Source organism: Zeugodacus cucurbitae, chromosome 2 (assembly GCF_028554725.1).
Source record: "Zeugodacus cucurbitae isolate PBARC_wt_2022May chromosome 2, idZeuCucr1.2, whole genome shotgun sequence".
NCBI classification, from domain to species: domain Eukaryota; kingdom Metazoa; phylum Arthropoda; class Insecta; order Diptera; family Tephritidae; genus Zeugodacus; species Zeugodacus cucurbitae.
In genome coordinates this window covers 58469347-58494201 of record NC_071667.1, presented here as the reverse complement: position 1 = coordinate 58494201, position 24855 = coordinate 58469347, and the positions used below count along the sequence as shown (strand labels likewise).

The 24855-nt window shown below is 35.5% G+C and overlaps 1 protein-coding gene across 2 annotated transcripts in view; it reads left to right on the top strand.

Annotated features, from left to right (window-relative positions):
- LOC105214565 (protein timeless homolog) overlaps positions 1 to 24855 on the top strand; it is a 458589-nt gene that overhangs the window by 104925 nt on the left and 328809 nt on the right. For both annotated transcript variants that reach the window (XM_054230454.1, XM_054230457.1), the window contains 3 exons: positions 600 to 762; positions 9118 to 9251; positions 13061 to 13141. In XM_054230454.1, coding sequence (XP_054086429.1) covers positions 600 to 762; positions 9118 to 9251; positions 13061 to 13141 — 378 coding nt within the window. The remainder of the gene's footprint in view (positions 1 to 599; positions 763 to 9117; positions 9252 to 13060; positions 13142 to 24855) is intronic.

The window sequence follows — 24855 nt, the reverse complement described above, 5'->3', positions numbered from 1 at the left end:
ATTATTAGATGTATGGGAGCTAAGGGAAGTAAAGACCCGATTTTACATATTTTTTTGTACAGAGGCACGTTATTAGAAGCAAACGAACACCTTTGAGTTTCTACAAAATATCTGGGAGATTTGACGATATTCTCGATAAAAACAGTATACATAGGAACTGAGGCCTTCATGTTTAGCACCTGTGGCCTTCAAAGTTCATAGTATATTTTTTATACGATCTATGCCACATTTCACCTGGAATTATTGGTGCAATGTTCTATTTCAATTTCTTCATTGGTTCTTGATAAATATATTATAATGTGAGTTCTAATTTCAAATTGTGTTATATGGGAAGTGGGCGTGGTTATAACTCGATTTCGTCATTTTACATTATTTACCAAATTTGATTGAAATTGGTCGAGTAGTTCTTGAGCTATGGTTTCGCTTTAGGTGTTACTAACAACCGTTAGGTGAACAAAACTGTTATAGGTACTGTGACCAACATGGTGCGAGAGTGTCAAAATATTAAAGAGAAGAGTTTTTATGTAACTGTAATCCATTAAATAGTTTTTAAATTTTTATGTTTTATTCAACACTTTTCCTTCTTCTTCTCTCCACAGAGCTTATCTACGCGATGTGATCGAAACGGCCAACATTTTCATTAAAATGATGGAGAAGTTCTGCAAGGACACTGTGTTGTTGCAGGAGAAGAAACGCACCAAAAAGGGTGGACGCAAGTCGAAAGCAAATAAAAAACCGGAACCAAAACCGCAACTCACTGAGGTAAGTGCTGCTATACTCCGAAAAAGTGGGCCGCCGGTACTGCTGCTCAACTAAAAATTAATTTACAGTGAACGGTCATTACACACAGACACACATACAGACACAAAGTGCCAAACTATTAAAGTTAATTATATCACTGCAGCAGCTTCTCGAAAAAAGAAACACCAAAAAAGTAAATATTTAAAAATCCTTTTGCCAAGCAACGTTGTACAATTAGCTGGCCGTTTTTTGCCGCACTTTGGCATTCGCCTGCCTTAAATTGTCAATGCAAACAATTTACGCCACACATTCCCGCTGCCGCTTGCCGTTGCCCTCTGTCATTGTATTGATGAAAAGTCGTAAGCTTTTTGCAAATTTTATAACGAGACATCAAGCTTAATTGAGTGAAAATAAAGCAAAGTCGGCAGCGAGTGTTTAACTGGTTGAATGAGTCGCGAATAACATTTAACAGTCATGTGCAAAATAGTAGTAGTGAAGTGACAAATTCTTGCAGTTGGAGATCAAGGGTTTCAGTGAGCCCTGCAAATGTTTTACTTAGTAGTATATATGTATTTCCAGTTATCAGGATCAAGTCCCCCAATCTCAGTTAAAATTACTTATCCCCAAAAATGATTTTCACAAAACACTGTTATTATGTGTATGTATTCTTTGAGGCTATAATTTTACTCTGCAGTATATGGTGTATGTTATAATAAAGGGTGATCCAAGTAGAGGTAATTTTTTCAGTAGCCTTTTTTTTTGACAAATCAATCAAATTTTTCAATCGTTTGAGTCAAGCTTTCATCCTATTTTTGTTCAGTATAGTTTGACATTTAATCATGGAAAGACTTACGCCTGAACAACGTTTACAAATTGTTCAAATTTATTACGAAAATTCACTTCGCTCAACTTATGGTCAACATATTCGGCCTACTGAGCGTCATATTCGTAACACCATCATCCATCTGGTGACTCAGCATTCATTATTGAATAATATACGACCGAATAGACTACGTCCAGCATGCAGTGAAGAAAATATAGCCGCCGTTGCCGAGTGTGTACACGAAGACCATGGAGAGTCAATTCGGCGAGGTTCGCAGCCACTCGGGCTGATGTATGGAACGACTTGGCGCATTTTACTTCGAAATCATGAATTAAAAGCCTACGAAATACCGCTTGTGCAAGAACTGAAGCGCTCTATGAACTCTTGAAATGTTCCGAGAAAATCCGACGTTTCCGAACCAAATTCTGTTCAGCGATGAGGCCCATTTCTGGCTCAATGGATATGTAAACAATCAAAATTGCCGCATTTGGGACGAAGAGCAGCCTGGAGAGATACCAGAGCTGCCATATCTTTCTGAAAAAACAAAGGTTTGATGTGGTTTGTGGGCCGGAGCAACCATCGGTCCATATTTCTTCAAAAATGATGCCGACGAGAGAGTGACCGTCAATGGCGACCGTTATCGCATCATGATAACCGACTATTTTATGTCTGAAATTGAAGCTCCTGATCACGGCGACTTTTGGTTTCAATAAGACGGCGCCACTTCCCACAACTTTTTTGAGACGCGAGTTAGCTCAGACGTAGCGAGTTGAGAAGTGGGGAATCGAATTACTTTAAAATTAATTATTAACGCTTAAAATTTACCTTTAATTTCCAACAATTTTTAATTTTTCGTAAGTTTGAACACCCTGTAATGATATATAAACTATACACATGCCGACCATAGTGCCATAAAACTCACCATTTTTGTTGTCTTTGTTATTTTAAATTGCGCATCGTCAGCTTAACGCTCATTCAAATTTTAATGGAGTCGTTGCCGAGTCAAGACCCCGTTCGATATACATACATTTGGACTGCATAAAATAAATTTCCAGCACTGTGATAGTGTAAGCTTCACAAAGCTATATATTATACATTTATTATACATAAACAGACAGACACACTTATATAAATACACACCTACATATATAAATAAGTGCGCACCAGCGCTTTCATACAACTACTCGAACTTACTTGTCTATATATATGTATGAACATTTATTTATCACCAACGCAATGACTCGCAATAATGGCCGCCACCATCGCCGCCATCGCCACAGCAGCGGCTGCAGCCGTTGTCGCGGTTCTGCCGCGCTGATTGATTGCCACACAGCGCCGTCGATGCGCGGATTTCAAAAACTATCGTCTGTATTTTCTCTTGTTCTGCCGCCGCCTCCAAGCCACACGCTAGCCATCGCTGGCGCGCATATTCGCCTCATTGCGAGGGCAGCTGCCTCCGGGCTGCTTGCGTTGACCTCGCGACCCGTTGCTTGTCCAATCAGCAGAGACATTTCATTTCATTTCGCCGCTTTTCTTCGGTCATTTCGCTACATTTCACTCCGTTTGCTCGCGTGTGCGTATATTTAAATACAATATATGTAATTTCTGTATGCCCCCGGACATCACACCCGCTCGCCCAGCATGACTTTCATTGCGCCAACACTCAGCGCCACGACGAGTTAACTTTGGCCCGCACTTCGTTTGCCTCCTGTCGCCATGGCGCGCCGTTATTTATTTTATTGATAAATTTAAATATTAACTGTAATAATAGTTGTCCATTTAGTGCAGCGGTGACGGTGCACTCAAACACATACACTCCTCTGTTTGTCTGTCTGTGTTGACGCAGTGTGTGGGGAGGCGCTGTGGGGTTATTGCCCGGAATTGGTTGCAGTCTGTTGAAATTTATAGTTTTTCCCGCTGACAAATGCATCGCTTGTATTGACCAGCACTTTCGTGTTTCACTCGCTGAGCGCGACTTCTGTCAATGTTTTCTCTGTCAGCAAAAGGTGCTAAAAATTTTAAATAAAAAAAAATACACTGTGATTTTAAGCTGCTTTATATATACAAGAATTTATCGGAGTAAATTGTAATTTGGAAATTTTTCACTGATATGCGACGGTTGTTGTAAATATACGTAGTTATTTGAACGAACGAATTTGGGTTTTGTTTCTTTTTTTTTTAAGTGAAAAAAATTTAATGCTAGATCTTAGTTTATCCAAATAGCTTTAATATGTCCATTATTCAATAAATCCTAGGCTTCTACAAAATAATAGACGGAATGCCCTGTCAGCAACCTTCTTTCGAATAAACATTACTTTTTTCTCCACTTCTAGTCTTTTGTACTTGCTCCAGAGATTTCCACTACTATTGCCATAATATATAGACTTCATGGGTAAATTAAAAGTTTTGATTTTTTTCGGTTTATTAACATAGTCATGTTTTTATTAAGTGGGTCATCCCGTGTGATGGTTCCAATATTTTTTTTGTGTTTCATAAATTGCTTTCTTAACATGTCATACTATAGTAAAGTGATTTTTAATAAGCAAGGAAAAGCTAAGTTCGGTTGCAACCTAACATTTTATACTCTCTCAATTTATCGATATAGTTTTATTTAGATAACACCCAATTTGATCCATATATTCGGTATATAGTCCAATAGAAAAACATAAATCATCATAAATTGAATATGAGGGATGGATAATTTCTGGACCGATTTCAATCATTTTCACCAGCAAGGTACACTGTATCTAAAACTATACATTTTTTTTGTAATTTGGCTATGATATTTAACATATTAACCGATTTATAAGGTATTAAGCCCATCGTTTTTGAAAAATATATAATTAGGCATATGGGAGCTAGGAGAAGTTATGACCCGATTTACCATTTTTGATACAGAGGCACACTATTGAAAAAAAAAGATTATCTCTGAATAAAATTAAAATATCTGAGAGATTTACCTATATTTTCGGTTAAAAATTACCCTTAGGAACTGAGTCCTTCATGTTCGATATCCGGGATTTTGAAAAGTTATAGTCCAATCTCGACAATTTTTCCAAAAGTAATGCCACAGCTTTAATACAGTATTTGTGTAAAGTTTTATTCCGCTATCTTCATCGGTTCCTTATGTATATATTATAAAGTGAACGAATCAGACGGAATTCAAAATTTAGTTATATGGAAATGAGGCGTGTTTGTTAACCGTTTGTTTGCTTATTTTCCGTGTCATCAGGGTGTCAAGAAAATATTATATGCCGAGTTTCATTGAAATCGGTCGAGTAGTTCCTGAGATATGGTTTTTGATCAATAAGTGGGCCATTTCTCCTGTAAAATTAATTGTGTCTGATGTTTTTCGTAAATTAATGTTCTACACAATATTTTAGCTTAAAATTTATATTTTTGTACTGTAAGGCTCCATCTATTTACCGGTCGCAGAAAAAAAATTATAAAAAAACAGGCCGGTACATGGGATGACCTCCTTAAACGTGGATAATCTTTACTGATCAAAATGAGCTTGCATGGGTATCTGCAGTAGTAATGTGGTAGAGTTTTAGTATACTCTCGCTATTAAGGAATTGGAAGACACAATGTATGAATTCATATGTTGTATGTATCAGTAGCAACTCTTTAGACTAGATTTGAGTAGAAGGCAATCGAATGATAGCTATGAAAACAGAATTTTCAACTATTAATTTCTAACTGTTTGATATGAAGTATTCTATGGACGCATATATTGTCTTTGTTGTTGTCGTAGCGTTAGGAAACATTACCAAAATTATGGGGTTGACAGTTCTTGTTCGAATATATTTTTTTACCCGTTTCAGTGATGTAGTGCTAACGGTCGTGGGAAAGCAGCCATGTATTTGTAGAACCAGTTCTCAAACTTACCGTACCGTTTGGACTGTTATCCCGTACCGAATAGTCCGAGAAGAAATCGTTTAAAAATAAGACGAATATGCTTCTAAATGTGCAAGGCTGCTTCCAGTTATCAAAACTCAACTATCAATTATTGATTTGTTCACAATTATATTTTTGAAACTGGGCATAAACATTGAGATCCTCGTTACCACAATACGGGCTAAAACCTTTCAGCGCATTCAAACTCGTATAAACCCTGTTCATTAAATAAAAGAGTTAAGTATAAAATCTTTGCTTACTGTCCAGTTTTTTTTTTAATTTTGTATATCTACTTCTTTATATTAAATATAATATAATTAGAGCAGCGTTTAAATTTAAAATCAAACACCTTGCCTATAGATTCAATATTCTTGCCTACATTTAGGAGCAAAGTTAGAACTTATTCTCTAAGCTCTTTAAAAACATATACTGTTATGTACGAAAAATTAAATACACAAACATAACAGTAAATTCTCGCTACAAAAGAGATATCGAGAACTGCATAAAGTAAAGCACAACAAATAATTCAAGCAGCATGTTTACAAATAATAAAATAAAAAAATAAAAATAATAAAAAAAATGGTTTAATAAATTACTGTGAAATGATGCAGCGTGCAATTAAATTGAGCGTTTAATGTATTTAATATGTTAAAGCATACACACAGCACAAACATGTACCTCACATAACCTCATTTCACCACCAACCTCCAACTATAAACAGCAACAAACGGCATCCTTTGGCCGCTGCACTTCCGCCTTCACTTCCTATGCATTTTGTTCGATTTTTCATTTTATTGTGCAATATTATATTTTTTTTTTAATTTGTGATTTTAAAATTACGAAAGTAAATTGTATGGCAAAATTAAGCCGAAATTAATAATAGTGAAATCGCATTGTTGCGTGTCGACAGCAACAACAACATTTCCAATTACTTGCGTGTGTGTGTATGGTGTGTCTTTGTGTTAGTGGATATAGATGTGTGTGTGTTAGTCGCCCTTGCCAGCTAGTTAGCGATTTTTATGCATTTGCTGCGAAATAATCAGCTCTGCTGCAGGCGTTGCCAAACAAATAAACATTCTCGAAAGCAAATAAGTCGGTGAAAAAACGTGTGGAAAACGGAAGGTTTATGTGTAGTTGAGTAAACGGAAATTTGTGTAAAATAAAAATGAAATGTTTTCGCAAAAATTTTCGCAATTAAATATGCAAAACATTGTATTTGACAGTGGAGCATATACACTGTGGGGGAAATTGAATTTTAACTTTTGTGCCGGGGAAATTAGGGCATTACAAGCAATGTAAAGGGAAATGTATATTGCAAATGCACTGTATTTTGTATTTGATTTGCATATTACGAAGACTACTATTATAATAATATGATAGTTGTAACAAATTTGTAGTATATTCAGTTCTCTGTAGTCTCGATTTTAAAATTTTTGTTGTCTTTCCCAGTTTGTCGTATTTGCGGAATATAATATCCACTCGAAGTCTATGAAACTAAACAATCGATATCGATATATGTTGAATCACTTTGAAATTCCCTGACTTCTGATATCATATAGAGGTGACACTGACTGTCCTAGTTCCCGAGAAGTGTACGCCAGCTATCCTCGGACCGGCTATTTCCGGATGAGATAAGTAGACATTATACGAGAATTATAGTCATATGGTTGGCATTGTACGATAGTCCGATTCGGTTTCGTTAGCCTATTCTCAAATCGGAAGTTTTGGTAATTTTCCTTTGTCAGCATCTCAACGTTTTTAAAACATTTTGTTGCACGAATTTTGCTTTATCTTATTGTTTAACATTTCAAGAATATGCCCTCAAAATTTTAATCCGATATAAGCAATATTCTTGAAGTTATTGTTTAATTAGTCTCGGGGCCTTTAACGCTCTAATTCTAACAGCTACGGGCGGTTGGGATTGCAGTGCAGCTTTAAACGCGATTTTCTCAAAACTACTTTTTTGAAGTCCGTATTCACTGCCATTTGAAAACTGCTCGACCGATTCATTTCAAAATTGGTACACATTTTCTTCACGTAAAGTACCTCCCTCCTACGTTTAGTAAATTTTTTTTTAACATTAGGGGTGTTTCCCACCCTGAAAATGGCGGAAATTTTAGTCGAAAATAACGGTTCACACTTCAGATGGCCGCCAAAAATTTTTAAATAAAAAATAATAATCAGAGAACGTTGGGGGAAGATTTGTTTAAAATTTAACTAAATTTTTATTGTTTTTCATTTTCGGATAATTTCCGGCCGAGTTACAGTGAACACCGCAAATTGTTTTTTTTTCAAGACGTCCTAGGGGAAGCTCTGTCACGGGCTAATGCTTTAATATTTTTGCATGAAAAATTTACAGAACATAGTCAAAACTATGCTCAATAATGTATAGAAGGTTTGAATAAAATTGCTTAATTGATATTTGACATAAAAAATCACAAAAAAAGTGTTTTTTTTTGCGCTGAAACCCAGACCCCTCCCTTAAAGGAAGCATTGCCCAGGATCAGACTGCTTTGGCCAATAGGAGAGATATTGTGTTCCATCAGTGCAATATCGGGCCTCACACAAATCGATAGTGATTCGCCAGAAACTCCGGGAGTTTAGTTGGGAGGTTTTTATACATAGATCTTATAGTCCGAACCTGGCACCAAGTCATTACTAACTGGTTCTTTCTATGCCGAAGGATCTATGATCTATCCTTAAATGATTTGTTTGAAATGTTATTCTGTATGGCTGCTAACCTCTCCAGAAATGTACGGTATAATCCAAATAGATGACTAACTGCAAAGTTATCGAAACTATGCTCTCAATATAGATACGAACATTCAGTTAAAAATGTCAATATAATAAGGAAGGGCATTTTTTGCGAAATTTATATCGAATTTTCACCCTGTGTACAGTATTCTTGTCATGCATGCATAAATTTAAAATTATTTAAAAAAATTGTCGTAAATATAGGTAATAAAATACAACGCAAGTATGTAACATGTAAATCGCATTATACCAAATAGCGATATTTATTGGCAACGGAAGTAAAAAATTTCATTTCACATTTTTTTGAATATAGCAATGCATATGCAAACCATAAATTTGCATAACCAATGTCTAAATAAAATAATAAAATGAATACTAATCTATTACAAAATATGCGCATAAAGGTTAATCCGTTCTAAGCATACTAAGTGGTAATTCACATTGTTTAGGCGTTAAATTAATTGAATTTACGTTATTTTCCAAGCAAAACAAAGTAACAAATTACTTTTATTTTTTGCTTTTTTTAATTTTGTATATGAAATGATAAAATGTATTTTAAATAATAAACAACTTTGAATATTAAGGCATCATTACATTAATCGTGCATATATTTTGTTAGTATTAAAGAAGGATTTAGAGTTTCAAGTGGTATAAGGGTATGGCACATCTAAAATACCATCACTTTCGTGTACAAAACGTATTATGCTATACCTAATATTTATGCTAGCATACTACAAATATTCAAATTTACAGTAATTTTTCAAAAATTGAGTCTCTAAGTTGGTTAACTTGATATAATAGTAATCTTCAGCGACCTCCTCGTAGATTGAAGTCTGAAAACCAAATACATTGCATTAATTTGAACTCATTAATTTACTAATTATATCTTTATATATTTTCAGGATGAGCTCTCTAATAAATGGGCTGAAATGGCCAGCGAATTAAGTGAATTACTCACCAATGAACTCCAGTTGCCTGAAGAGGATCAACCTCTCCCATTCGATGCGACATCGGAGAAAAGTATCGATGATCAAAAGTAAGTTGTTCTTAAGCACTTTTTATAATATATTATCAGAAACATCGATTTCTAAATTTTTGGTTGAAAAAACAATTCTAAGAAGCACTTTTAAATTCCTATACATAAATGAAAAGTATGTGACGAGTAACATAAATAAAAAAGTTTTGTATATATATATATATATACATATATATAACAGAAATATATTGGCATACCGCTAGAAACAATGCCGAAACAATTTGCCCACAAAGTTGCCTGGATCGTCTCTGAAATCAAGCGAATGATATCATATGGTCATAAAGTGAAAAATCAGTCCGTAAAGGGGGAACTTATTATTTTGAAAGAATATAAAATATTAAACTGCACTATCTCTTCCAAAAATGCGCATCTACATTAATTCAAAAGAGTCTTATAGCAGCTAATTGATCAATTAAGCGGCCTCTATTTGATTAAAACGCTCATTTAGATCGATTTACCAAACAAAATAAAATCGACATTTATTTTTAATTGAATTTTAATTGACTTGAAAATCAAATGCAACTCTGCGAGAAAGACGATATACGTTCTTTGTCTGCGATTGGCTGAATTTGTTGATAAAAAAAGGCTCCGGTAGATGCCGCTGCTAAAAATATCAATCAGCTGATGAAACTTACCAACTTCTTATGAAAAGCAAAAACAAAAATGTATAACAGTTGATCGGTTATCAAGTAGCCGGCAGGGTAAAGGCAAAAAAAGGGTTTCTCAATAAAAATTTTGATTGATCAATTAATTTGGCTGTGTGAAAAGGCTATTATATATTATTTTATTATTTAATTGTTTAATGGGTTCTTTTTTAAATCGTATACAATTTTTAAGATGAAGTTGATTGAACCCTTTTATCTATTAAAATTCGCAACAATCGCATTTTTCACATTGGTACACATAAACATGATTTCCAAAAACTTGTTTGGGCTTCTTCCTGAATTTAAATACCAATTTTAAATCTAGCTTTACTGCTCAACACAGAAAGCAAGCCATACATTGCCAAAGGTTGAAAAGCCAAATATGTTCGGTATTTGTGAGTTTAAGTAGCAGGTTGTATGCCAGTCAGTCCTTTTATTTGCTTGTGCTTCACTTTTCTTAAATTCCTTACATTAGGTTTGTCAAAAAAGTAACTGTGCTATTGATGTTATGAATGGCAATACATCAATGGATATTGGAAATGACGAGGAAAAATGTTTCGATTTGCTCTCCCTAGTATATTTCTCCATTTTCTGTGCGACCAGAGTGCAAATACAATTTGCGTTTGCGCTTCTTCTGGTTATTTAATCCTTGTCGAGCTTTCGGTAGATTTTCTTTTTTCTTCCTTATTTTTGCCTATCTTAGCAGTTCAATAACATTACGCTGAGTATTTGTTGTGTTGAGTTTGCTTCTTTTTGTGCTGAATTTCTGAATGAAGTTAATTTTTTAGTAGCCAAGCTAACTATATACATTAGTTTGTCTGTGTGCTTAGGTAAATATGCATGTGCTATGTGGAAAATCATTTCCGTTTAACATTTGCCTCTTTTGAATTACATTCTTAGAGTGCTAAGAGCTGCATAAGGGACTAAATTCGAATGTACGGATTTTTCATCGGGTGTAGTATTGGTTTGTAGTTTGTGGCGGCCATATTGTGGCTTTAACTGGCTGAAAGTAAAGAATTCAGAATCTACTCTTTACTATTTTATGAAAGTTTTGAATGTTTACTTCATGGACTAAACTAAATTTCTCTGAATAAGAGATCAAATATAGATATATATATATTGATATAAATATATACATCGATCTACAAAAATATATACATATAATGAGTCAAAAACGGTAGTTATAACAAGTAAGGAAAGCCTAAGTTCGGGTGCAACCCAACATTTTATATCCCAATTTATTGATATAGTTTTATTAAGATAACACAATTTGACCCATATATCATAAGTTCAATAGAAAAACGTAAATCATCATATATAGTATATGAGGCCGATTTTAATAATTTTTGGAATAGAGACACACTATTAAAAAAAGTTAATTTCCTCTGAATTACATTAAATTATCTGAGAGATTTACCCATATTTTCGGTTAAAAATTACCCTTAGGCGCTGATTTCATCATGTTCGATATTTGGGGCCTTGAAAAGTTAAGTCACAGATGATATGCAGTATTTGTGTAAAGTTTTATTCCGCTATCTTCATTGGTTCCTTATGTTTACATTATAAAGTGAAGGAATCAGATGGAATTCAAAATTGAGTTATATGGAAAGTTGTCGTGATTGTAAACCGATTTCCGATTTCCATTTTCCATCCGTGTTATCAGGGTGTCAAGAAAGTATCATTGTAATCGGTCGAGTAGTTCCTGAGATATGGTTTTTGACCCATAAGTGGGTTATGCCACGCCCAATTTCCATTTTGTGAAAAATCTGAGTGCAGCTTCTATATGCCATTTCTTATGAAATTTAGTGGTTTCTGGCGTTTTTCGTTAGGGAGTTAACCCACTTTTAGTAGATTTCAACATAACCTTTGTATGGGAGGTGGGCGTGGTTATTATCCGATTTCACTATTTTCATGATGTGTGGTGGGGTACGTAAGAGATCCGACTGCAGAAAGTTTGGTTTATATAGCTTTATTGGTTTGCGAGATATTCACATAAAACTTACTCAGGGGCGGGGCCAAGCCCACTAAAAAAAATACATTCATATATGCCCCTTCCAAGTGCGATCCTTTATTCCAAATTTTACTTTTCTAGCTTTATTTATGGCACTTTATAGGGTTTCAGTTTTCGACATTTTGTGGGCGTGGCAATGGGACGATTTCGCCCATTTTCAATACGGACCTGCTCACGGTCCCAAGGAACATGTGTACCAAGTTTCGTTAAGATATCTTAATTTATACTGTACGGGCAGACGGACGGACAGATAGACATCCGGTTCCGTCTCGTCATCCTGATCATTTTGATATATATAACCCTTTATCTAACTCGTTTAGTTTTATGACTTACAAACAACCGTTATGTGAACAAAACTATAATACTCTCTTAGCAACTTTTGTTGCGAGAGTATAAAAATTACGATCTCAGCGTCACCTAACGAGTTGTCTGGTATGCAGAACATAGACAATTATTAAATGGTTTTCTACTAACAGACATCAAAACTGTTGAAAAATAAATTATTTTACTAAAAAATATTTAGTACACATTTTTTCCAAAAAAAATTGTAATTGCCCCCAAAAATATATGAGTTTATTTAGCATTCACATGCAAATGAATATTAGCTTATCTATCGTCTGAACGTTGTTATCTTTCGTTGCACAAAATTGGAAAATTGAAAATCTCTTTTAATTTCGTTTGCATTGCCTGACCATCGGTTTACATAGCACCTGGTGGTGTGGCCGTTGCCTAAAAATGCTGTAGCAGCTCTTCATGTAAACAGCGCTTGCAGTAAACACTAGTAAATACTTACATACATACATATTCATTCATATATAAAGCATATAAAAATACCAAGTATACCTCTATTCCATAGAGCCACGACCGGCACTCATATCCCTTATGTCAGCTGTAATCCTTTTAACATCTACGAAAATTTCCATGCGCTATTGTTGTTGTTGCTGGTGGTACGAGTATTTTGATTTTACTCTTCTCTTTTGTTGTTGTAGCGTATTGTATCGTTTTTGTTGCGCTTTTATTTAGCTGATTTTGCATTTCGTATATTTTAAATTAATTTTGTGTTTCCTTTCATGTTTTTCATTTCTTTTTATTTTCAAATTGGTTTGTGATTTTACATCTACTTTTTCTTATTTTTTCATTCTTTTTTTTTGCAGGGAAGACTGTATGTTGCGTTTGCATCGATTTTTGCGCGATCAGCAATTTGAAAAGTCAGTTGCTCTACTGCGTGCAGCCAGGTAAGTGAATGCGAAATTTGATTTTAAAACACTTTTGATTTTTAATTTAATTTAATAATTATTATGAAAAATTTATTTGAATTTCAACTACATTGGGTTTTTAATTTCATTTAATAATTTTTATAAAAAATATATAAATTTTAATCGATAATATATCATACAATATCGATAACATATCGAAAAATATCAATAATATATCGGAATACATCGATAATATCTCGGAATATATCGAAAATATATCTGAACTGGAAACAACTGGAAACACCAAGTGAAGCCAGGTCACTTTGCACTTGGTCTTTCCACCGGAGTGGAGGTCGTCCTCTTCCGCGGCTTCCTCCAGACTTTACTGTTCAATTGCCTACTCAGTCCAAAGTAACACCTGTTGGCAAGAGTGATTCTGCGTTTGATTTCGAGGCTGGTGTTGTTAACGCTGGTTCCCAAGTAGACGAAACTATCTACTACTTTAAAGGTATGACTGTCAACAGTGACGTGGGAGCCAAGACGCGAATGCGCTGACTGTTTGTTTGATGACAGGAGATATTTCGTCTTGTCCTCATTCACCACCAGCCCCATACGCTTCGCTTCTTTATCTAGTCTGGAAAAAGCAGAACAAACGGCGCGGTTGTTGCTTCCGATGATATCAATATCATCGGCGTACGCCAGCAGCTGTACACTCTTATAGAAGAAGATTGTACCTTCTCTATTTAGCTCTGCAGCTCGTATTATTTTCTCCAGTAATATATTGAAGAAGTCGCACGATAGTGAGTCACCCTGTCTGAAGCCTCGTTTGATATCGAACGGCTCGGAGAGATCCTTCCCGATCCTGACGGAGCTTTTGGTGTTGCTCAACGTCAGTTTACATAGCCGTATTAGTTTTGCAGGGATACCAAATTCAGATATCGCGGCATAAAGGCAGCTCCTTCTCGTGCTATCTACATCAGTATTATCGATATATCGGTTAAGATCACCTCGATTGTGGGTACATATTGATCAAGATCCTACTGATTCCGACAAAAAGTGTTCTAAGAGTAAAATTTAGTCAGTTGTGTAAAGATATGACGTGTTAAAAGACAACAAAACAACAGTTCTCCGATCTTTAGATCCCTTCAAACCTTAAATTTCTAGAATTCAAAAATGAATGCTCTTTATAAGCTCCAATTGTATACTCTTTTTCAATCAGAGATTAGCTGACTGACCACCTGTCAGTCTCTTCGGTCACTCTAGTTGATAAGAATAAGTCCTCAAGAGATGGATATAAAACTTTATACCATCGCATGCACTTACTGCGCATTAAGTGCTAATTATTTTTTACTTTAAGAAGCTCTGCGAGTCTGTCTTTACGACTTTTCCCACACCGAGTGGCTCTCACGTCCGCCTGTCACTATATTTTAAATTCTCTATTCACTTTAAGTGCAACGCGTCGCCTATAAATCCATGCTTAAAACGTTCCCAACTACTTTTATTCCTTCATTTTGCACATTCTTTCTTCACCTTGCTACTAAATTTACACAAAGGCATTTGGCGTAATAAATTAACTTGCTTCGTGAAGAAATTCCTTGCAGCAGCTTTTGTGCAAATTTTCTCCAGTCCTTTTAGTGTCTTCATACACAGTGCCGCCGCTCTTCATTGTGTGCATGTACCCTCTCACACCCAACAACTTACAGGTATTACCGTTAGTCCTGCGAAATACCTTTTTATTGGCCGTTCTTTGAACGCAGTCCGCAACCATAAAATATGCTTACCGCATTCGGTTGCAAGGCAACCAAGCGACCAGCTGGTCGGTGGGAGCTACTTAAATGCAGCGCGTCGGTGTTGGGAATGAGTTCCTGTTATCTGGAGGTAGCTGCAGGGTTACTGTGCCCCTCAATGATTTGTCGGCGGTGACCAAGTGCGGTCTGATAGTCTTGAGCGTCTGGGGTTTCCTTAGTCGTGGTTTTGGTATATTAAATATTCGGTTGGTATGAGTATTTATTGGTAAATATTATTAAGGAATTTCGGGGGTTTAAAGCAAAATGTTGTACACATACAACATCAATAAAATTTATGGCGAAATTTGGTAGATGATTAGTTGTTGGCGTGGTGACGACGCATAATCCCTTTTGGTCAGAGGTAATTTAAATTGCAGCCAATGTTGCCAGCACAAACATTTTATTTAACCAAATTTGGTTCGTTCAAGAAAGTTGACGAAGAAAAACGGAAATTCTGTGGTTGTTATAGTATAAATACATTTTTCAATTCAAGCTGCCTTCTTTGGGCGAATTTCTGTGTCTTTGGAGATCTCAGGTGAAGTGCTTGCTTAAACTGCTTTCAAGCAGTCCTCAGCGAATTTTGTAATAAGTAAGAATTGGATATGCCTCACAAAGAGACATAGAAAATTCACCTTTTTAGGTTCAGTACCTTATATCTTCCTTATTTGAAATAAAGTTCCTATATCTCTATAACACAATTTGGTGGAAAGAGCCAGTGTTTCAAGAAGACCAGAGTTCGACCGAAGTTTTAACGAATATTTTGGGAAAGAGTCTTATACACTGTTCCTTATCAACGTAAGAATGAAAGACATTGAAAGGTATTAATAAGGCTTACAAAATATTCAATTATTGGGATGGATTAGTTATTTCGGATACGTATAGGTTAGGTTAGGTTAAGGGGTAGATCTCCGATGATGATGATCTCACTTAGACAGATTCGACTGTCCATTGTGACAGCCGGAAAACTCCTAACGGATCACTAATACCCTTATGACAAAGCGCTTGGGCTCTGTAATAAAGTTCTTAAGTCGGCTAATGTTGCTTCCAGTTAATTCGCTGGGTTCGACAAAGATGAGCTTACCAAGGTGCTTTAACCTATGTTTGGCGAATGCTGGACATTGAATGATGATTGGATGGTTCCTCTTCGCCTTCCTCCAAACAGCTTTGGCAACCGGCGTCTGTGTTGCTAGGGTACCCTCTCTTGCAAGATGATACGCTTTGCAGTTTCCAGCGATTCCGCGGTGACCGGGTACCCACACAAGTCGGATTATAAAGTAGTTCGAAGCTACTGATAACGATGTTAGGCACTCCCTTACAAGCTTAGTACGGTCGTCGAATCCAAGGACAGTATTGCCGCACTGCTATAGGAGTTAATACACATCTCTCGGAAGGATGCCGCACTTTGAAGCTGTATATCTACTGCTGCCTTAATGGTAGCTAGCTCTGCTTGAAAGACGTTACAATGGTCTGGCAACCGAATACTGGAGTTAATAGAGAGCTTTCGCCTTGATGAATACCTATACCTCTAAGAAAAGTGTTGGTTAGCTCAGTAAAAATCGTCTTAAGTCCATGGTTCTATATCGTCAAAACTATATATAACACAAGGGGATGGGGATCATCGTTGGATTCAGCTAGCTTTTGTAGCTGATTTCCGATCGGCGGACAGTTTCAGACAAGATATTCGGAAGACGAAATAAATTTTCTTATATGAACCCATCATATACATATATGACAAAGCGCCTAATGAATAGCCAAAGTAGAAAGAGTATCTTTAATCTTTGTCTCCCAAAAACGGTGTGTGGATAATTCCACGTTAGGACAACTTTGGTTGCAGGAATCGGGTACAATTTGTGGTATCAGATGAGCACAACAACCTTTGTAGGTTCTTTCAAGTTTTGGTGATTGTATAATGTTTAAAAGAAGTCCGGATGGCGGGGAAAGCAGGCCGAAATGGTAACTGGGAACTCACGTGTAATAATAATGAGATGGAGGTCTCATCAGACTTACTGTTTCTAGAGATTCCACTAGGAAAAGGATTTCATATGAATCTTATAAAAAAAATTTCGAGGTAATGGTAACTGGATCTCAAGGTTGGGAAGTCAGGGTTATTGCATCTGCAATCTTAAAGATGTGACATTTCTATAATATATATTTGAGGTTCCTACTAGTTTTCATTCAGAAGAAAATAGTTTTTATTTCTTTTAAGCAAAATGGCAACACTGGCTACCACCATTTCCATACCGAACACTATCATTGTAGAGCTTTTCCTCCATGCCAGCTTCGTGTCATGCCTCACACACATAAATTATATGTGCATAATATGCAGAAGGCTTAATAATCTGCTCTCTGTTGTGCAATTTTCGCAATTGAATTTTAGAATTTGTTATTAAAATTTTCATGGCTGAATGTTTCTGGCATTAAGCAGCGCTTTAAAGTTATTTTGATAATGCTATGGATGAAAAAGTATGCTGAAAAACTTATATGAAAATGCTCGTAATTGACCTTGTTAGCACATTTAATTGTGAGTTCATAAATAAAAAGGTTAAGTGCATTAAGCACGCTCACCCACTTAAATTGATTGATTTTATGCGCATTTTTCGCATTTCTGAAAAAAATTTAATAATTTTTTTATATTAAATATAGCATGCATATGTAGCTATTTTGCTTTCCAATTAAGCTCATTCACACGCTATCTAAGCTAACGATATTGTGTTATGCTCGTTTTCTACGCGCATTCTGCGAAATAATTGATAAAATTCTATATTTGTTCGTTTGGCACATTTTCAATGAAAAATAATCTTTTTTCAATTTATTTTTTTTTTTTAATTTCTATTTCCATACTTATTTTCCACACTGTTGAATTTCAGCAATATTAATTTTCAAACGAGATTTGCATTTCGATAAATCTCTGCATTGAAGGGGTTGCATTTAATTTCATTTATTTTTAACTTTTTTTTTTATATATTGTAATATCCGGTTTTAAGGGCATTTGTAATTGCTTTGTATGACATTGTAATTGGTAAAATTATTTTGATATTTTGCACCGAAATATATATTTAGTTTTATTATTATCTTTATTTTTTATTTTTAAAATAAGGTCTATTCACTGAAATGGAGAGGTTCTTGTTTATACAACTCTTGGTAGGTTTGTAATTGAAGCGTTAAATTTATCTTCAGGCTTTTTCCACTTGTTCGAGCTTTTCTTCGCAAAAATCAGCCTGGAGATCTTACGTGACCATCTTAAACCATAAACTTAAGAAATTACTTTTGTAAACAGAAAATATTTTTCAAGTAATATCAGATACCTGGATCCCAAGTTTGTTTCGGTTACATAGTTATATGTAAAGTGTAATCTGTCACTTATAAATTTTGGAAAATTGGGAAATGAATTACATAGTTTGATATTCTTTGGGTATCGACATTTGACGTCTAATTAATATTTGACATTTCTCATCTGTCGTCTTTTTGACATTTGACACATATTTGACATTTCTTATTTGTCATCTCATCTGACGTATATTTGACAGTTGCCATCTGACATTTGACATCTGACATTTCTCATCTGACGCGTATCTGACATTTTACCTTTGACGTCTATCTGAAATTTGACATCTAACGTATATATGACATTTCACGTATATTTGACAGATGACTTTTCTCATCTGAAATGTAGTTGACATTTTCGATCTGACATTTCTCATCTGAGGTCTATCTGACATTTGAAATCTGACGCCTATTTTACATTTCTCATTTGTCATCTCATCTGATGTCTATTAGACAGTTACCATCATTACATTTATCATATTATGTCTATCTGACATTCGACATTTGACATCTGACGTCTATTTGGCAGTTGCAATTTGGCATTTCTTATCTGACGTCTACATGACATTTGGCATATGACGTCGATTTGACAGTTGCAATGTGACATCTGACATTTCTCCTCTGACGTCTATTTGACATTTCTCATCTGACGTCTATTTGGTAGTTGCCATCTGACGTCCATCTAACATTTGACATCTGACGTTTATTTGACATTTCCGATCAGACATTTCTCAATTGTCATCTCATCTTACGTCTATTTGACAGTTGCCATCTGACATCTGACGTCTATTTGACATTTCCTAAATGGATGTCAGATGGGCGATATCGAATGCCATTTGAAATATGTTTGCAATTATTTATGTTCTCATATTCGGGCACATATGATTGTAAACATACCATTGATACATATATGAAGTTCTCTTTGGTTACCAAGTATTTATTATAAGTTTTAATCCCATAATTTGCCCTGCCACCACTAATAAATAAAATAAATACAAGACTTTTTTTACTTTTGCTACTAGCTATGTCCTTTCACATACCATCACATTTAATGTTTAGAAGTTTCCACTTTTGCTTTCCTCCCTCTCCTTCTCTTCTCTCGTCTTCACTATTCATTTCATTGCATTGCATTTGCTGTGAAAATACGGCTTATGAAAATTTATATTCTTGTTAAAAAGCAAAAGTTATGCTAATGGCATTACAACTTGCCATTTCACATAGGAAACCGTTATTTCTACTCCTACTCCGTAAATCCACTACTACCTGTTACTCCTTCTGCTTGCATATAACTCTCAGAGTACTGCCTTGGCTGCGCTCTTGATACCCGTTGTTGGTGCTCATTTTGTTGTTGTATGCTTATTTGCATTTTCCATGCTTGCAACTTAGTTTTTTGTTGTTTGCACTGCAGTGTAAATTTCTCGTTGGAGTTATAATTTTAATTTACATACTTTTAAGTTTTCATATAAAACTAAGTATGTAGTATGAGACAACAAAGAAAAGTACAATAAAAATAGTACAACAATAATAAAAAAAATTGTCATCAAATTTATTTAGTCGGTACTCATGTTGTCACAAGGGAAGTGTATGTCTCACAGTTATGTGAGATCTAAAGTTGCTTTGGTACTGCAATTAGTAAGTGAGTATATGTTTAGAGTAGATTTGTGATGAAAAATATTAAAATTTATGAAAATAAACCTTTTTTTTGAGTGATTATGTTAGACCCTTTTAAGGTTAAAGGCATTTGCGAAAGTAAAAGTACTTTCGGAAGGTATTCGTTTCTTGCTTTGTTAAAAAAAAAAAATCAATGTAACCGATTTCAATACGAATTCATGATCCATCGATCTGTTTGAAAACTCATGTCTTAAACTTATATTTTGGCCACTAATTTCTGAAATCACCTTACTTGCCATATGTCCTGGCAGTAAAGTACTGTCGCAAGTTCGCAGCACTGTTAAAGGATTATTAAGACAAACTTTGACACCCTTAAGTAATTGGCTATATCTCAGTTGATGGGGAAAAGTCCAAAAACATGCTGTAGTAGCCAGTCAGCTTAATAAAAAACTCACTTGAAGTTGTAGACTCACTTTTTTATGGCCACACAGCTTTTTTGTTTGCTCTTTCAGACTGCCTGTCACTTGCTTTGCCAATTTGTTTACCAGTTCTAACTGCTTTCTCCCTCTCTCTCCCTCTCTCATTCTCTCTCTTTACACTCTTTTAGCGCACATCTCATACAAGTTTTATGCGTTTTCTGTGTTTTGTTACTCCTACTTCGCCTTGGCTTTGGCAATGACACCAGCGTTGTGTCGTCTGTGGAATTTCACTTAATGCAAAGCTTAAGTGTGACTTTCACGACCTTTCACTGTCACGTTGTTTTTGTACGCTAGTCGCTCGTGTTTGTTATAAAAGTGAAAATAAAAACAAACAAACAGATAGCCATAAGTGAAGGTGGAACATAAACGAACATGAACGAGTGCAGACACCACATCGTGTGCATACGTTATTATTATTTATATTATGCTCAGAGTTGCTTCGGTGCAAAAGTCTAACTCTACCGTTTTTACTGCTGTCACACAAAAGTTTTATATGTTGCAAACAAAATTGCATGAAAATGGTAAACTTAACAGAAAAAAATAATCATAAAACGAACACATATGAGGAAAAAAAACATACTGCACTCAAAGAAAGGTGAAGGGGGCAATAAGAGATTTCGCAAAATAAGTTTCACATAGGTTTAACTTTTTTGACTCGTTACTTTCAGAATCACATTTTTCATAAACTCTGCTGTCATATCTAGTCTTTCTCGAAGCTGATCTTTTGGAATCACCGTCTGACATGAAAACCTTTCTAATTATATCGGAAATTTGCTTCAAGGACATATCGAAAAGTTTGAAAAACCCTCCCAGAGGTCAGAGGTCACTCTCCCAGAGGTCACCACGACTATCGGATATGTTATACTTTAGGGATAGTGAGTGGGATCATGTAGTTTGTATTTATACTTTCACCTTTAGTTTCCATAACCTAACGTATATTGTCAATTCTATTCTCATCATCAACATTTTCGTTTGTTTTATCTCGGGTTTCCAAACGTGAATACCTAACCAAAAGTTCTAAATGGTTTTTCAAGAGGGACGCTACAAAAGTAGACCGATGGACAGCAAACGTCCGCTTTTTTGACGTTTCCCTTCAATAAGGTTTGCCATTTCATCATGGAAAGATATTTGCTACCGAAATTCGAAGTCAGTGGCCTTAACTTTAAGAGCGTCCAATTCGGGTCATTTCTGACTGAAAGGCTTCGTCATTAAGCAAAATATGAGTTAGTGGTCAGTCAGCAATCCACACGTGCTCCATGAGTCACCATTGCTTTTCCGAAAACATTACGGTTTTATGGGCTGGTGGCGTTATTGGACAGTACTTCTTACGTGATGATCAAGACCGGCACGTTACTGTGAATGGAAATCACTCAATGATAACCGAATTAATTTTGCCGAATTGGACTTGGACGATATGTGGTTCTAACAGGACGGCGCCACACAGGGAACGTCACAATCGATTTATTTAAACCAAGTTTATTGAACGTTCTATCTCACGAAATGGCTATCTCACGAATGGCCGCCTCGGTCGTGCGACAGCAGTTTCAACCGATATACATATGTTTGAAAATCGTCGAACCGAATATTGGGTTCAGCATCTGGACTTCTGGCGAAAACGTGGTACGATTCATCAAAACGCAACGATTAAGATGGCTAGGACATATTTCAAGAATGTATGTTTCAACATAAAAAACATTTCTGTTTTTCGTTGAGATTCACAGTACGTTGAGTTTTTTTTCTAATAATTATTCTAAAGCCTTCTGCAATGTCCGATCAGTAGAGATGATAAAGGTAGCTCAGCTGGGCCCAAAATGGTTAGAAGTTATTTTTGAATTATGGCAATAATTCTTGTTTCCTGAAAGATTCATCCTCGTATCCTGTTTGAAAAAAGAACATTGAAGTAAGAACCTTCAGCAAAAGAATTAGTAAAAGTTAAATATTGAACGCGAAAACATACATCGGCAGAGCAAGAGGATGGCCAAGAACAACATGGAAGGTCGAGGATCTGAAGAAGCTCTGATTAGAAAACTGGAGAGAGACCGCAAAAGACAGAGGAGCTTGGATGCGTATTGTTCTGCAGGCCAAAGCTCACAGAGAGCTGTAGAGCCAAATGATGGTGATGATGATCTGGACTTCTGCAAGCATGTCCTTGGTGGCCATGCAAAAGAAATACTGGCATCGAATCTACTTTCACGGGAATAAAGAATTTCGTTGATATCACTTGTTCTCGCATTGAGAACCCCTTTATTTAAAGAGATGTATTTCTAACAAATTTGTTTCTATATCGTGAAATGTTCAAACTCACATTTTCAAATTTTAATCTTAAAGAGTCTGGAAGAATAAAGTTAACGCGGAAACTAGTTATCAAATCGGTTGTCATGCAAGTCATTGTCGTTGACCGTCTGAAAAGGTTTTAATCTTAACCGTTAAGGGCTCAATATAAGAGCAGCATCAATGAGCTTCCTTGAAACTGACCGGATAGATTGAAACAACATCGAAATTCTCATCGAAATAGGTATCAGTCATTGCGGTAAAAATATATGGGTCGAATGGTACATTTCTGTTTTTCGTTGAGATTCACAGTACGTTGAGTTTTTTTTCTAATAATTATTCTAAAGCCTTCTGCAATGTCCGATCAGTAGAGATGATAAAGGTAGCTCAGCTGGGCCCGAAATGGTTAGAAGTTATTTTTGAATTATGGCAATAATTCTTGTTTCCTGAAAGATTCATCCTCGTATCCTGTTTGAAAAAAGAACATTGAAGTAAGAACCTTCAGCAAAAGAATTAGTAAAAGTTCGGTGGGTGCGTTGTTTCTACTCTGGATAGATTTCCAAGTAAACTGCCACAAAGGGTACACATAAAATGTGATCGATTTTGAAAAATAGGTGCCTATCTTATTGTAGACAAATTTGTATTAAACATTTGATACGCTCTTCGGAATAACGTTCCAGAATTATAAAATCAAATATAAAAATTTAAAGGCTGAAAATCTGAAAAAGTGGCAACACCAAATTCCTTATCATATTCTTATATTAAAGATTATTTAACGTGGTCCGTTTCTAAGCCAGATTTAAACACGGTATTCTCATTCCATATGCTCTCTAAAATGAAACCGATTTCTCAAAGGGTACCTTTAATTTTTCAAATTAAAATAATGCAGAAATGCTGTCATGTGGTCGTCTGTCGTTCATGTGCATTGAGACATGTTTGTGCTAACTCTCATTTCTTCACGTATGCACCGCGCGCTCTACACACTCTCCACTGCATGTGAGCGCTCTGGCAATTGTCACAACTTAATTTGTGGACAATGGCGTCTAGACATTTTAAACGCGCAAAAATGTCACAACAACAACAACAAACAAAAGTTAAGTTAAACTAAATGATAACTAACGGTAAGCAGACAAACAACAACATTAAACCAAAATCCTACCGCTTGTTGTTACTCATTTTGAGGTTATATTTGTTGACTCTCTTGCACTGGCACTGGGTCCACATATGTATATTCGGACTTGTTTACTGCATTTCGCCATTTATTATATTTTTATTTTTATTTTTTTTGTTGTTTATTTTTGCTTTTCTCTTGAGTTTCGTAATTTGTAGCAGACTTCCGGCGGTTTTCGGTTGTGTGCAGGTGTTTTATGTTGACTTCGGTGGCTTGAATTGTCCTGCTGCACTTCCGGTTGCCGTGTAATGTCCATTAGAAACAGCGAAACTGTGTTTTTTGTTTGCCAGTACGTTGAACTTAATGCCTGAGCGGCGATTGAGAATAACAGGATGCCCAAATATTTGTGGACAACACAGAAATCTAGTTGGCAGAACCTTGTCAAAATATTTGTGGACAACACAGAAATCTAGTTGGCAGAACCGTGTTTAAGAATAAATTGAAATTATTATACTATTTATTTCACTAAATTCCAAAATTTTATTTCATTCAATTTATTTCGGAAAATACATTTGAAGTTTCACTTTCTAAATTTATTGTCTAAACGGTGTTTGAAATGCCCGGCAGCGCTGCCATATTTCTTCGATGTCACTTTTGTATTAAATTGCCAATGTAGAGCCTCGCACAAAAACAATAACAACACTACAGATTAGCGTGATTTCGACAAATGCCAATGGCTTTGAATCGCACTAGTGATAATTGTGCACATAATTTTCCGCTTTAAGTACTTTTGAACTTTGAAAAATTATTTCGACAGAAATAAATAAAAATCTCATTTAGCGGTAATTGCAGTTCGAGTTGGCGGCGTAGTCCATTGCTGGACTTGATGCCAAAATCGGTCTGCATACGAAAAGTTTGCTCATAAATTACACTCGCAAGCAGTGTGAAATTAAGTTAAATATATACACGGGGATATAAATAAAAAACTTAATTTCACTTAATGAGATCATATCAAAATAGGCTATCAAATATATTAAATTCGAATTAGTTCACTAGACAAATTTATTACACTGAAATATACATTTGAATCCTTATGGCAATTCAAATCAAGAGTTTTCGAGTCCTTACCGCACTATTGATAAGCATATTTAAGTCAAACTTGAGCTACTC